This window comes from Callospermophilus lateralis, chromosome 19 (genome assembly GCF_048772815.1).
Source record: "Callospermophilus lateralis isolate mCalLat2 chromosome 19, mCalLat2.hap1, whole genome shotgun sequence".
NCBI lineage: Eukaryota > Metazoa > Chordata > Mammalia > Rodentia > Sciuridae > Callospermophilus > Callospermophilus lateralis.
This window is the reverse complement of record NC_135323.1, coordinates 13175662-13191764: the sequence shown is the minus strand read 5'-3', so window position 1 is coordinate 13191764 and position 16103 is coordinate 13175662. Positions and strand designations below refer to the sequence as shown.

The following is a 16103-nucleotide window of genomic DNA, read 5'->3' as shown; positions in this document are numbered from 1 at the left end:
CATTTCAGATTTGGGGTTTTGAGATGAGGGATGCTCAACTAGTAGGTCAGATAATAAATTGTGAAAATTCATTTCACCTGATTCTCTGCATGTTTCAGATTTTGAAACATGTCCACTCTGCTGTGTAGCTTGTGCATTTGACCAGATGGCAAGATTTGGGTTGAAAAGAGGAGGAAAAGTTGTGGCGGCTAGACCATTTTAAGTCACCCTCACGGCTTGCACTCCTGGCTGTAATTGTATTTCTGTGGACAGCGCTGGTCTCCATGATTCCTAAGTCTCACGCCCAGCTCTAAATGTGGGAGACTTTTATTCTCACCGTTATCAGCAGAGCTCCTGTGCCTCAGGCAGGAGTCTCATGATGTTTGCTGGCAAAACAGATGTTCGAGCAATTAACAAGAATGTTGTGCTGAGCGTGATGGTGTACGCCTGTAATCCCAGCCGCTTGGGAGGCTGAGATGGGAGGATTGCAAGTTCAAGGCCAGCCTCAGCAACTTAGCGAGACCCTCTTTCAAAATGAAAAGGGCTGGGGATGTGGCTCAGTGGTAAAGCACCCCTGGTTCAATCCCTGGTACCAAAAAAAAAAAAAAAAAAAAGGGAGAGAATGCGATGAGGTCATCTTCAGAACAGAGGGAGGAGCAAAGATTAGAGTGACAGATGTGGAGGCCTTGACCTCTGCAGGTTCATGGTGGGGGGGGCACCTGTGCCACCATCTTTGAGGTAGGAGCCGGCACTGACTCAAATTTACAGATGGGAAAACTGAGCCCCAGAGAGTCTATAATAAAGTGCCCGAGTCCCAGGGCTCAGGAGTAAGCGGACAGGTGGAGTCTGAGCCAGGCACGCTGGCTCTCACAGAGGGGCCGTCCAGGGTCCTGATCACAGCCAGGTGGGCCAGGATCGTCACCTGGTTCCTCCACGTAGAAGCCTGTGACCTTTGGGATGTTCCTTAGAGCTTCTGCTTCCTCGTCTGTAAAGTGGGGACGAGAGTGAACCTAATAATTCAAGGGGCTGAAAAGGTTAGGTGACCTGGGACAGGCGGTCCGTCTAGAAGGTACCTGGCCCTTGGCTGCTGTGAGGGTGGCGATGGTGTGATCTTGGTGTAAATGGAGAGTCCACTCGGCCCTGTGTCACACGTCTGTAATCCCAGTGGCTTGGAAGGCTGAGGCAGGAGGATTTCGAGTTCAAAGCCAGCCTCAGCAACTTAGCAAGGCCCTAAGCAACTCAGCCAGACTCTGTCTCAATATTAAAAGGGTTTTGTGTCCCGGGTTCCACCAGCTGTGGATCAGAAATACTCAGAGAAAGAAGAAAGAGTCTGCATGGGACATGTACAGACGCCGTCTTATCCCTGGACCTCACAGTAGGACAGTTATTTCCATAGGACTTGGCGCTGAGAGGGGACTAGGGGTTATAGATAACCTGGAAAGGAGCAAGCGGATGTGCCCCTGTTCTGTGCCCCAAACACCACCCCAGTTTAATACCAGGGACTTGAGCCCCCACCTATTTTTGGTATCTGGGGGGATCCTAGAACCAGTCCCCCGCACAGATGGAGGGACAGCCGGAGGGACAGCCGTTTTTCCAAGTGTGCAGAGAAGAGCATTCAGAGCAGAGTGGACACTGAGAACCTGTCGGCTGCTGCCGATGTCCCCTCCGCTGTCCAGGTGGCGGTTCTCACTGTCATTTCTTGGGGCCGTGTAGGTCTGGAGTCGCGGCGCCCCAGCTCCCCGCTCATCGACATCAAACCCATTGAGTTTGGCGTCCTCAGCGCCAAGAAGGAGCCCATCCAGCCGTCGGTGCTGCGCCGGACCTACACCCCCGACGACTACTTCAGGAAGTTCGAGCCCCGCCTCTACTCCCTGGACTCGGGCAGCGACGACGTGGACTCGCTGACGGACGAGGAGATCCTGTCCAGGTACCAGCTGGGCATGCTGCACTTCAGCACGCAGTACGACCTGCTGCACAACCACCTGACGGTGCGCGTCATCGAGGCCCGGGACCTGCCGCCCCCGCTCTCCCACGACGGCGCGCGCCAGGACCTGGCGCACTCCAACCCCTACGTCAAGGTCTGCCTGCTGCCCGACCAGAAGAACTCCAAGCAGACCGCCGTCAAGCGCAAGACGCAGAAGCCCGTGTTCGAGGAGCGCTACACCTTCGAGATCCCCTTCCTGGAGGCCCAGAGGAGGACCCTGCTCCTGACCGTGGTGGACTTTGATAAGTTCTCCCGCCACTGCGTCATCGGGAAGGTGTCGGTGCCCCTGTGCGAGGTGGACCTGGTGAAGGGCGGGCACTGGTGGAAGGCGCTGATCCCCAGCTCTCAGGTAAGGGGGGGCTTCCTCGCCAGCTTTGGGGAAAAAGCATCATTTTTATTTGATTTTATTATTTAATGTTTTTCTTGGGCTGGAGGGACTGGGGATTGAACTCAGGGGCACTCCACCACGGAGCCCCATCCCCAGCCCTATCTTGGATTTTCTTTAGAGACAGGGTCTCACTGAGTTGCTTAGGGCCTGGCTTTGGCTGAGGCTGGCTTTGCACTCGAGATCCTCCTGCCTCAGCCTCCAGGTGGCTGGGATGACAGGCCTGCGTCATGCACCCAGATATTATTTAAATTTTTTTGACATGATTTTTGACTCCCAAGAGGTTGAGGAAAGCACGTGCAGTTCCTGTGTCCTCTGTCCCCCAAGGACAGCGTTTCAATGTACCCCAGAGTACATTAGCCACATCAAGAAATGGGTAATGGTGATTAGCCTGGGCTTGGCTCAGATGTCCCTGGTTTTTTTTTTTTTGCACGGGTGTGTGTGTTGGGGGCGGGGCGCGTTTGTGTGTGTGGTTCTGTGAAATCTCACCACATATGTAGGTTCATGTAACCAGCACCACTCTGGGACTTGTTCTGTTATTGATGTTGAGTTATTTAATCAGGAGAATGATTGTCTGGGGTATAAAGCTATCCGTCATTCTGACTTCCAGAAATTGATTTGGGAAAAAAAAAAAAAGTGAGCAGGAGAATTGGCTGATGCATGGACATTTTTCAGGCAAATTGTTAGATTGGCTTCCTGCCCCCCCCACCCCCGCAGTGGGGGACCTGTGATTGGCTGCTGCTGGGAGGCCACCCAGGGCTGGGTAGGAGGATCTGGACCCCCCCCCAAGGCAAGGGGAAGACCCAACCAGTAGGAGGCCCATCCAGCTGTCACACGGGTGACCACAGTCCACCCCGTGCAGGCAGGATCGTTCTACATGAACACGACAGGTGCACCTCAAAACAGTGCTCTCTTGGCCAAAGCTTTGATGACCTTGCTCCACAACTAGGGGTGCAGCTTTTGCCGGGTACAGGGGACCAAACCCAGGGCCTCATGCATGCTGTGCACACACTGTGTCCCAACCCTCAGGTGCAGGTTCTAAACAAAAGGGACTGTTCCACTATCAGTGTGTGTGAGTGTGTGTGTGAGTGTGTGAGTGAGTGTGTGTGTGAGTGAGTGTGTGTGTGAGTGTGAGTGTGTGAGTGTGTGTGAGTGTGTGTGAGTGAGTGTGTGTGAGTGTGAGTGTGTGTGTGAGTGTGTGTGAGAGTGTGTGTGTAAGTGAGTGTGTGTGAGTGTGTGTGTGTGAGTGTGAGTGTGTGTGTGAGTGTGTGTGAGTGTGTGAGTGTGTGTGTGAGTGTGTGTGAGTGAGTGTGTGTTCAATGGTAGAGATCAATCCCTCCCTTAGTTTGGATTCCTCTAGAAGACCTTGAGGCAGAGGAAGTCGTTTATGAGGCAGGGGACCCCAGGAGGTGACAGGATGCATGATCTAGCTGGCTGTCCCAGGAGGTGACTGGTTCCTCCCCCTGCTGTGGGAATTGGGTGCTCATGTGGATCACGCTGCAGAGGGGCGAGGTGCCGGGTGTTTGTCCACCAGCTGCTGCTGGGCTGGTCACTGATGGAGGGCTGCTGGGAATTGGGAAGGTCCGTCCCCTGACACCCCGGATCTGTGGCACTCACTGGCAGGCCAGGAGACCTCTGACCTGTGTCCATGAGTGCAGCTGGTGGCATCTGGCTGGCAGGCGGGGTGTGCTGGGGTGCTGAGGGTGGGGAGAGGGTGGGCAAGGTGTTGGCGGCGACTGCTGTCACCCCAGCCCACCACCTGGCCGCTCCTCTGGGTGGACCTTCCCTCCTGGGACTACCGGCAGGTGGGTTGGGTGCTTCCTGTGTGTCTCCCGTGATGCTTGACGTCTGGACTTAACTTGTGGATGGCAGCAGCAGACACAGGGCTGGGAGATGGACCCAGGGGAGGGGAACTGGCCACCCTCAGTCTGGTAAGCGTGAGGGAGGTGGCCGGTGCTCAGCCTCCCCGCCTGTCCTGGCTGTGCGAGGGTCCCGTGCTGTCTCACGGGGGAGTGGAGGGAGGGACACCATCCTGCAGGTGTGAGCTCCGAGTTAAGGGGTCTCCTGGGTAAAGGAGCTGGTGGGTGGTTAGCCCACCCCAGGGGCCAGCTCCTGTCAGGACACAGTCATGACACCTGCGTGGGCATCGTGGAGAAGGCGGTGGGGGGGGGGGGATGGGGGGAGAGGCTGTCTGCCCACTCCCCACCTCGTGGCTTCTTGAAGCAGGGCAGCTGCCATTTCAGAAGCCGAGTGACTCTAAGGACGGCTGTCTGCCTTCCTCCTAAAGAGAGACAGCAGGGCCTGGCTTCTGTCATTGTGGAAGCAGGTTTGTCCCTGGTGACAGGCCGGCTCCCTGTCCTCGGCATGAGCTGCAGGCCGGGCCTTAGTGCCGCAGTCTCTGGCTGGGCACAAATCACGAGCCACCACACAGCTTGTAGATTCAAGCAGCAATTCTTTATTCCCGATCTCACACTGGCCTTCTACAAACACATTCTGGGGAAATCCACGTTCTCTGCCCAAATCCACACTCTGCCCAAATTCACTACTCCTGGGCTTCTGTCTGCCAAGAACCCTAAGAACTCAAGAGGAACTCAGCAGCAGGATATGCCCTATTCTAAAGGGGGAACACCCTAATCTCCTATTATGCTAAACCGCCCTATTCTAAAGGGGGAACACCCTAATCTCCTATTATGCTAAACCGCCCTATTCTAAAGGGGGAACACCCTAATCTCCTATTATGCTAAACCGCCCTATTCTAAAGGGGGAACACCCTAAACACGGATCCGCCCTGGTCCTTGAGCAAGGTCACCTTACATGCAATGTCCTGCAAAATGTCCTATTTCCATGAGTCCTTCCACTAAAGAAACATGGGGGTACGCTTGGCAAGGAAATTGTCATACCTACTTGGCTGATGGCTCCCAGCACCTTAGTTTCACTGAGGACCTCTGGGGACCTCTGGGGACCTCCGGGGACCTCCGTGAGCTCCAAGTGTGTAAGACTGAGATCTCTCAAGCGTGGGAACAGCTCGGATTGCTCATCTGTGCTCGGTGCTGTCACATCGGGGCTTCAGAGCTGGCTGCCCGCTGTTGGCAGGCGGATGGTGGCTGTCCCTTCCTGTCACTGTGGGTTTGGCCCTGAAGTCCTGGCCGAGGACTCCTCTTGTGCCCCTTGTATGATTAAGAGAACGTTATTTATTTTATTTTATTTTTTCACAACTGCTTAGAGCAGTGTTGGGAGAATCATCTAGACCCTTTGGATAGATTTCTTCTGTCTCTTCCCCCCTTATTACCCTTTGTTCTTTCTTCTTTTCTAGTTTGCTCAGTTTTTTTTTTTTCTCTCCTATTTTTCTTAAGGTCCTATTAGGTGCCAGAGATCTTTAGTTGGATCAACAAAAGAAATATCATACAGGGAACTCTCCACTAGCAGAGGACACAGACTTACAAACGGCAGTTCTTAGTATATAGTGCGCCTCGTGCAGGGACCAAGGCGCCCGCTTCATTGAGCGTGGTCACATCTGCCCTGGAAAAAACCCTTTGGAAGGCACCGTCTCCCCCTGATTCCAACACAAGAGGTCCGGCTTGCAGTTGGGGAATCAGTGGATCTTTTTATATATATATATATATTTATTTTTTAGGTGTAGATGGACACAACACAATGCTTTTATTTTTATGTGGTGCTGAGGATCGAACCCGGGTCCCGCCCGTGCTAGGGGAGCGCTCTACCGCTGAGCCACAACCCCAGCCGAATCTGTGGATCTTAACTGAGAGTTTTCGTGTTAGTGACACCGACTTGGGGGAATCGTGCTGCATGGGTTTCTTTTTGGGATGCCAGAGCCATACTTTCTGAGAGACAAGGAGCTCATGCCGACTTGCAGGAGAGTGTCCTGCTCACCTGGGGCTCCGCGCTCTCTGGGCGGAAAGGCCAGTTGGTTATGTTGGGTTCTCTGGAAGCACAGCCTATGACAGGGATGGAGACGTGGGTTAGTCTCCTGGGCACGAATCCGTGTCTCTTAACACTCCAGAAATGTATTGTCTCTGAGTCCTGGAGGCTCAGCCTCCAAGATGGAGGCACTGGTACAGCCAGGCTCCCTCGCAGCTTCCGCGGTCTTTCCCTCCGGCTCCCTCCTGGCTTCTGGCTTGCGGGTGCTTCTCAACCTTTCCTGTCTCCCAGCTGCATTTCTCTGCTCTCTGTCTTGGCTGTCAATGGCCAGCTTCTCCCCGGGTGTGTCTCCCAGGACACCTGTCATGTGGATTAGGACCGGCTCCGCTCCAGTGTGACCTCATCCTAGATAAAATCATCATAGGGGCCCCTGGACTTAAGACAGGGTCACCTCCCAGCTAGCCCATCCTGAGTCCCAAGTGCAGTTCACGCCCCTGGATCTGCTGCACCCGAGTTTGGCTCGGCCGGGTTTAAATGCCTGCAGAACGCTTGGATCAGCCTGCGCGGGGCAAGACCGTCCAGCGCAAGTTCTGCTTTATAACCAAGTGTTGCCCAATGTGTTGAACTCTACTGAGAATGGAAACCGGTGTTTTGATGAGCCCCCTTCCACGCCATAATAAAGTCAAAACATTGTAAGTCAAGCCACTGTGAGTTGGGGGTCTTCTATATGTCAGCAATGACCTTACTTCCAAAGATCACATTCTGAGGTACTAGCAGCTAGGATTTCAGAATGTCTTTTCAGGGGACATAATTCATTCCATAAATAGGGTGCATGCAAAAATCCTTCTAGATAAGGGTTAACAGCCAAGCACTGCGTGGTCTCCTGCCAAACCCAGAGCCGGGCTGGCCCAGAGCTGGGAGGGGACTCTCCATCATAAACTCATCATAAACTCACTCTGCACAGTTGTTCCCTCTCTAGGGACAGCTAGAGCCAGGGAGCTGGCCTTTTGCACCCCAGTATCAGCCAGTCATTGGCTATGAGCCAGACTGGGAAACTTGATTCTTGCCAAAGCTCTAGAACAGCGATTCTGAGCCAGGGACAACTTGGGGAACATTTTGGGTCTGGTGGGTGGGAGGTGCTACTGGCATCTCGTGCATAGAGACCAGGGATGCCGCAAAGTTGCCCAGGACGGTCCCCACGGCGGAGTTGTCCAGCCAGTACCGACAGGAGTGCTGCAGACTGCCGTGCAGGAGGGCAGAGAGCATGCTGGGAGCCGGGTCCTAGCCCACACTTGGAGTGGGGGGAGAATCCTGGAGCAGAGGGTACAGGGACCCGGTTCCTGGGTGCTGCTTCGTCTTTCACACCGTACAATGGAAAAGGAGAGACTGGCCCCAGACAAAAACCTCCATTGAGCAAAAGAGGCCTGCAGTGTAGACGAGAAACAAAATCCCCACATAGCGCGTGAAGGCCATGACCATGAATGGAGTTTCTGGTTCTCACTGGAGGCCAGCATCTGCCTTCACCCGATTGCTTGTGGTCAGTTCAACGGGAAGGGAGGACATAGCTGTGTCACAAGGTGTAATCAGAGCCACTTGATCCCTTGGTAATGGTGTACACCGTCAGAGTAACTCTAGGGTCTAGTCCTGCCGTCTCTGCCCTGGGGAATCCACATGGAGGGCGAGCAGGGGACTCATCGGGCCGGTGTGTAGGCATTCTCCGGCTCACGGCAGGATGGCCTGTGAGCGTTGTGGCTTTGGTCTTGGCATTCAGGAACTAGGCAGCGAATGGGCCTGTCACGTATTTGTGGTCTGATTGATTAGATGTGGTCAAAAGATCGTGGAAGATAAGGACCCAGAGACACAAAACCTGAGGGTGAGCAACACAAAGTTACCCTGAGTGTGAAGGGAGACTCCGCTCCTCCAAGCAGATTGAAGGCCACTTACCAGCGGAATCTGTGTCGGTTCAACTCTTTCTTTAAAAATTACTAGTTAGGGACTGGGGTGGTAGCCCAGTGGTGGAGCGCTTGCCTAGCATGTGGGAGGCCCTGGGTTCGATCACAGAACTGCATATAAACAAATAAATAAATAAAGGTCCATCAGTACCTAATAAAAAAATTTTTTAAATTACTAGTTAGTTTTAATTGTGGTGCAAAACATGTAATCTAAAATTTGTCACCTGGTCTTAGCTTTCCAGGACTATAATGAAATGCATGAGAAAACGAACTCATGAGAGAAAAGGTTTCTTTTGGCTCATAGTTTGGAGGTTCCAATTCCAAGGTCAGGGTAACTTTGTGGTGCATCTGATGAGACCGTAGGTCATGGGCAGAATGGAGTAAAACCACCGACATCACAACCTGTGGAGTGGTGGAGGAAGAGGAGGGCGAGGCTCCCAACCATTCCCTTCAAGGGCTGCCTTCGTTGACTAAGGACCTTCCTATAGGCCCCGCCTTTTAAAGGTCCCACCACCTCCCAGTACTGCCAACATGGGAACGGAGGCTGTACCACGTGGGCCTGTGGGGGGCTCGTGAGATCCAAGCCAGACGTGGAATGGACTGTAGCCCCAGCTGCTCTGAAGCCTGAGGCAGGAGGAGAGTGTGAACGTAGGATTTCAAGGCCAATTGGGGCAACAGAGTGAGAACCTGCGTCTTGAAAAAGAAAAACAGATCCACACATGGCCTCATCTTCGCCATCTCTGAGCGTCCAGTTCATTGGCTCTCAGCACGCGGATGAGGACGGTCCACCTTCACCACTGTCCATCTCCAGAACTGTCTTCATGCTGCGGAACGGAAACTCTGTGCTCAGTGATTCCCCTTTCCCCTCATTATGGGCTGGATCTTGAATGTCCCCAAAGCTTAGGTGTTGGAGACTTGGTCCTGTCGTCGCAGTCCGGCTGCAGCAAAATAACGAGCAACTTGTGTAGATTGATACAGCAGGAGTGGGAGCCGTTTCTTGTAGGACAGCAGAGGTATTTATACATTCCGCACAGCTTGTCTTAATTAACATAAACTAGATACAGCAGTCAACCAATAAGGAATCTCCACACTTAATGGCTCGATGGCCTGACTTCACAAACCACTCCCCCTGGCATTTTGCCAGGCGCCATCCTGACTTGTTTACAGACTCTAACATGGTCCCAGGGCAGCGGTGGCCAGAGATGAGGCTCTGGGGGATGTTTGGATTGTGAGGGCTCCCGTCTCTTGGATGGGCTGATTCCATTTGATGGATTAGTGATTTGAATGCACGAGTGGGTAGGTGGGGCATGGTTGGAGGAACTCAGTCACTGGGTGTGCCCTTGGGGACTATATCTCGTCCCTGGCCCCTTCCTTCCCAGCTCCTTCCTGGCTGCCATGAGCTGGGCAGCTTTCCTCGGCCGCAGTGTTCTCTCCGACCTCAGGCCCAGAGCAGCGGAGCCCGCCACCGAGGACTGAACTCCTAAAACCGCGAGTCCAAATGATCCCTCCTTCCTTCATTGGTCTCCTCAGATATTTTGGTTACGGCCACAAAAAAAAAAAAAACACAGCCCTCCTCCCTTGCCCCTGCCAACCACCATTCTGCTTGGCATCTTGGTGGGTTTGACTGCTCCAGGGATCTCACAGAAGTGGAGACGGACAGTATTTATCTTGTGATTGGCTTATTTCGCTTCACATGATGTCCTTATGGTTTGTTCACGTTGTGGCATCTGAAAAGATGATCTTCCTTTTAAATGCTGCGTAATATTCCTCTGTGTGTGCGCATACGTGCGCTTGTGTATGTGTGTGCGGGGGAGATTTGTTCATTCATTCCTCTATTGGTATATCACTTGGGTTGCTTCCATCTTTTGGCTCTTGGTAATCATGCTGTGCTGCTTTGGAACACACTGGGTGTACAGACATCTCTGGTCAGCCCTTTTCTTTTCTTGAGCTGTATACATATCCAGGGTGTTTCCAGTTCATTCCTCTTGAGAGCACATGGCTTTGGGAAGGAAGGGCAAAGGTGTTGGAGGCCCCGGGATCCTGGCGGAACCTCCCAGAGCAGTTGGGAGGATACACAGGTGTGTCCCTTTGGGGGGCTCACCAAGCCTGAGTCTTAAGATTTGCACATTTCATGATATATAAATTTAACATAAAAATCTTAAAGCAAACGAATACCCAACCATAGGCAACCATTAAACTCTGATGAATGACATCCCTGCCGACACGTTTAGGGATACTGTGGTGTGGGTGTCCGCGTCCCTCCCCCACATAAAGATGTTGCAATCCTCACCCCCAAGCTGAGGCACAAGGAGGCGGGGTTTTGGGGAGGTGGCTAGACCTGAGGTCAGCGCTCTCCTGATGGGACCACTGATTCTACAAGAGGCCAGTATGTCCTTCCTCCATGTGAGGGTGAGGTGAGGACGTGCCGTCTACGGAGCAGACCCTCCCGGGCACCAAGTCTGCCCGCGCCTTGATCTTGGACCTCTCAGCCTGCAGAACCGTGAGCAGCACATTTCTTTCTTTCTTTTGGTTGAAGGACACAATATCTTTACTTATTCATTTTTATGTGGTGCTGAGGATCGAACCCAGGGCCTCACCTGTTGGAGGCAAGTGCTCCGCCACTGAGCCCCAGCCCCGGCCCCTGAGCAGCACATTTCTGTGGTTCACCAGCTGCCCAGCTTCTGATGTATTTGTGGCAGGAGCTCAAGTGCACCAAGGCCCAGGGAAGTGTTCCCGTGTCCGCAGCTTACTTTGAAATGCATTCATTCACAGCAGTGATGGATACACAGAGATGCAGTAAAGCAAATGTGTTTAAAAATAATAACAGAATCGTTAATATCAATAGCTGTTCCTCATGGAACCCGGCAAGGTACCTAACGGCATTAGGAGTTTTGCTGGCTGTGGATGAGAGATGGGGACACTCTGGACTCCATAGAAGGTGGAGGTGGCAAGTGGTCAGCTTTGGGTTGCAGTTGGAGGCAGAGTCTTGAGGCCCGGGTCCAGCTCTCAGACACCGCAGAGCGGGCTGTCCGCTACCTCTTGACCAAGCATTAGCCTCTCCCAGAGCAGAGACGGAGGAGGTCCCCAGACCTCAGCCTTACTGATTCTGATTTCCTAATTCTTGGATGTGCTGCCCACAGATCTGCATTCTAGCCCATGTGCTAGAAGATTCTAATGCAGGCGAGCTCTGGACTTCATTCTGAGCATGCTGGGTGGTGGTGGAGGGTGGAAAGAGTTGGGCCATTAGAGCAGAATAGAACAGGGCAGAGTTTTAAGCTTGGCTCTGCCACTTACTGGTTGGATGGGAGGTGGTTTTGTGAAATGGCCTAGCTGGTACCATGCCCATGCCATGCCAGTGCCTGGTGTACAGAGCACAGCCAAGGTACGGCTGCCATTTTGGTGGTGTTCCACGGAACCCTTCTGCACTTGTAAGTTCATGGAGCATGATTCTTGGGTCTTGTCCGGGTCTAGTATCTTGTGTAACAAAACCAGAATTGCCTGCTGAGGAGGAATGTTTCATTTGATCTCAGAAGAAGAAAATGTGTTTAGTGGAAAATGATATTTGCCAGTGGGAGTGCTGGGTATTTATGTTTCTGCAAATTGCATTCACCTGAGATTTGCCCTGTCCAGAATAGACCCTGGTAGACCTTTGCTGCCTAGGATTCTGGATCTTGTGTATCGAATCACTCATAGTTTCAGATTATGGATTTGGATTTTCCAACGTATTACCTATAATCAGCATCCTGTTTTATAGCACGGAACATTCTGTTTGATAGAAATGTAATGTGAAGGGCTGGGGCTGGGGCTCGTGGTAGAGCGTGCTTGCCTCACAGACATGAGGCCCTGAGTTCAATCCTCAGCACCACATTAAAAAAATAGATAAAAATAGAGTGTCCATCTACAACTAAAAAAAAAAGAAAAGAAAAGAAATGTAATGCGAGAACCACATGTGACTTTGAATTTCCTAATAGCCTCGTTAAAAGAAAAAAAAAAAAAACAACTAAATTTATTTGAACACTTTTTAGTGTAGCTAAAAGGTCATCCTTTCCGCATGTAACCTATAAAAAATTATCAATCTGAGCTTCGGCATTGCCTTATCATACTAAAGTGTCACACCCATTGTCTCTGTTACGCCTTGAGCGTGTCTTGATTTGTACAGGTCTTGAGGAGGGTCATAGGACCTCCCTGCAGGGTCCACGTGAGGATTAGATAGGGAAATAAAGGCAAGCCCTGAGAACTCTGCCTGGTGCACCTGTGCCATCAGATGGGCAGCAGCGTCACCCCGGGTCCTCCTGAGAGCCGGATGAGCTAATGCACGCGACATGCTCAGAAAGTGTTTGCTGCTGTGGTCACAGTGCGTTGGTCTCACGCGCGTGTTAGGAGGTTCCTCTTGTCGACTCCAGCGTGGGTCCTGGAGGTAGGGCGGGCAGTGAGGGCTTGGTGTCTAGCCCAAGGTGACATTTAGAACCCGGAGTCTGGAGACCTGTCCTCTGTGGGTGCTCCCTGGACATTCATGGCTCTGCGCCTGGTGCGACCCCAGCACCTGGCTTCACGTGGGGTTTCTGTTCATGGAATGAATGGCCAAGAAGAGCTCGTCCTAAGAGGTAAGGAGCATATGGAAAGGCCACGGGCCACCACGGGTGGACAGGGAGTGGGAGGGAGTTTGGTCTGGAATGTCCCATCTGCCTGGTGCATCATTTGAGAATGGCGTAAGGCCAGATGGAAGGCAGCTGGGGTGGGACGAGCCTCCTAGACCAGTCACGGATCTTACCTCTTATTCTGAGGGGAACTGGAAGCCATTAAAAGATAAAAAATAGAGGCGAGACCCGTGGTCAGGTTGGACTTTGCATGAGGTGGGGTCTTCCCATGGTGCTCGGGGCGTCCTGGGCTGGGTCGTTGTGTTGTGGGGGTGTCCCACGATGGCAGGACATTGGGCAGCACCCTTGGCCTCCACCTGCAAATGGCTCCCTCTCCCGGAGTTGCCAGAGGCAGGGTGACTCCTGATAGGGTGCGAGAGGTGTCCAGGTGTGACGTCGAGTGGCTGTGGCGGGCTCCCAGTTGGTGAGTTTCAGGAGTTGGAAAGGACATTGAGGGAGGAGGGTTGTGGGGTCCCTGGGCCCTCGGTCAGCTGGCTCAGGTCTCCCAGGAGCGGGAGGAGCCGGTGAGGATGGGCCGGTGGCCATGATTAGTCCAGTTTGGGGTGTGGGATGTCGAAGGTCACAGTGGAGCACCCCGGGGAGATTTCCAGGGACCTAAGGGTCCCTCCAGAGTCCCACCTGATCCCCCAACGGCATCAGTATTCCTAAGGCACATGTGACAAACACCAGTTCCCAGGCTCTGCCCTGAAGCATGACTGAACGGGTTCCCGGAGGTCCCAGGAGACTGCCGTTTACAAGGTCCCTGGAGGACTGTCATGTTGAGGGACATTTGGAAACAGAACCTTGGTCCCCTGCTGGGTCGGCTGGTGTCATCTCACTCTTCACCTGAAGGGTCACCTGTTGGCTTCTCCCCAAGTTCCTCCCCGACGGGCGTCGCTGGAGGGCACCACCGTCCACATCCCATACCCAGGGGCAAATCACGTCACTCCCTAGCCACCTCAGATCCCTTCGACTCCAGCCAGGCCCAGGCCACCGTCACCTCCCACCTGGAACTCTGTGACACTGTCCTCAGGGGCTCACCTTTGTTGACCCCTGTTGGCCCTTGTATCAGTCAGCTTTCTGTTACTATAACAACAACAAAAAAATGAGAAAATCAACTTAAAAAGAGAAAAGTTTTATTTTGGTTTTGGAGGTTTCCCGCCATGATTGCCCAAGGCTTTGTGGGTGTGGTGGCACATCATGGCAGAAAAAAAAACTGCTCTTCTGGCCAAAGAACAAAAGAGAAAGAGACCATGTTCCCACGATGCCTTTCAAAGACACACCCCTAATGACCCAATGACCTCCCGCTAGGCCCCACCTCTTAAAATGTCCAGCACCTCCCAATAGTGTCAAGCTGGAGACCGAGACTTGAACATTCCAGATCCAAACTGGAGCCTCCTGGAGCCGCAGCTCTGCCTTTCTACCTCAGTACCATTTCCTCCAGGGAGACTCCCACGCAGCCCTTACTCATGACACACACCACCACCGTGCTAATTAAACAACTGCATAATTAATGCGGCCTGACAGTTAATCAGGAAAGCATTGTGTACTCTCAGGACCTCTGTTCCATGGCTCCCGCCTGTCTTGGTCACCGCTGCATCCTTTGTCCTGCCTTAGCCACCTGGTCAGTGGACAAGCATTGAGCGCCTACTGTGTGCTCGCTGTGTGCCTGGCTAGTTCTCTGTAAGTAGCAGGGCTGGACATGCTCTGTTAAAGAGGTCTTGGTGAGTGAGAGTCTGGTCTCACTGGGAAACCCAAGTGCAGATAGCATCTGGCTCTGTCTCTGCAGGTGCTGGAGTGGCTGCCGAGCCCACAGCACAGACTCTCAGAGGCCAAAGGGTGACCTGCCCTCCAGCTTTCCTGGAAGATTCGGCTTCACATCTGGGGTGTGACTAGACATCCAAGCACCCACAGTTGGCGAGGTTCTGTTCTAGCAGAGGGGCTGAAGGGTCTGTTTCGGTGATCATCCAAACCACAGAGGAAAACCGTGGACACACATATCGTGTTAACATTATGAACTTCTGTCCACCAGAAACCATGGTAAAGAAACCCGAAAGGCCAGCCACGCGGGGAGAAGACGTTTGCCCCGCGCGGGGTTAGTTGGCCGGGACTGTCGGTCACAGTCTCTGCTGTGATCCTGTTTCCAACACGGTCCCATTCTGCGTGGAGGGGGATACATAAGTCATCCCATAACTACACATGGCTGCTGAATAATTGGGGTCCGCAATACTTAAAGCCCGATTGTAAATTAATAAGAGAAAAACACATACCTAAGAGACAAATGAGCCAAAAGAAATGAAGGGGATTTTCGTAGAAGGGAGAGCGTGGATGACTGACAAACAGGGGCAGGGGCTCACCCTCCTTAGGAGGGTTTTGCGTTTTTAAACTAAACCCACAATCAGGTGTCCTTAGAACAAGGAAGACCTAAAAGCCGGCCAATAACAGATAAAATCCAGTGTGAAATCGATTGTCTCCTCCGCCACGCCGTGGCCACCTAGAGGACCCTGAACTTTACCCAGAGAGTCAGACAATCACGGTTCCTGAGCCAAAAAGGAAATACTCTTGTCCCCCTTGATCCAGTTTCGCTTTCCTTGATTGAAGTTAACAGGGTCTACCAATGGAAAATTCTAGAAAGAATTCATAAATGTTAAATGACTTTTATTACAATGAATTGTCATAATTGTCCTGTTTTATGATCATCATGATGGATCCCTTGCTGTGCCTAATGTAGAAATCAAACTACAGCATGGGTATGAACAGATAGGCCCAGACGGTATGCACGAGGCTCTACAGTATCTGTGACCTGGAGGGTCTTGGAACACACCCCTCAGATAAGGGGAAAAAGAGACTCCTGCGCAGTTAACTCCAAACCTGCCCGGATTTTCTGTCTGAGAAATGCAGCCAAAGCATGTGGTAGCATTTTGCAGCTGTATATTTTAGCAGGGACACGGATCCTGCATGCATTTGCTAAAATGTGAGCAGTCAGTGCTGGTCACCGGGTGGGGAGACTTCTGTGCTCCCCTCTGCTGGTGTTTAAAGTTCAGCCGTTCTCTAGCAATCAGTCTGGCGATTCACATCAAGTGGCAGAAAAAAGAGCTTGATTTTTCCTTGAGCCCGTGATCCCATGCTTGGATTTTATGAGGATGTGACCTAGAAGAAAGAAAATGCCTCCGTGTCCAGCCAGGCACAGTGGCGCACGCCTGTCATCCTAGAGACTCGGGAGGCTGAGACAGGAGGATTGTGAGTTCAAAGCCAGCCTCAGCAACTTAGCAAGGCGCTAAGCAGCT

The 16103-nt window shown here is 52.4% G+C and overlaps 1 protein-coding gene across 1 annotated transcript in view; it reads left to right on the top strand.

Moving 5' to 3' along the window:
* Positions 1–16103, top strand: part of Syt17 (synaptotagmin 17) — a 60099-nt gene that overhangs the window by 12103 nt on the left and 31893 nt on the right. Inside the window, exon 5 of the mRNA XM_077106072.1 lies at positions 1693–2312. Coding sequence (XP_076962187.1) covers positions 1693–2312 — 620 coding nt within the window. The remainder of the gene's footprint in view (positions 1–1692; positions 2313–16103) is intronic.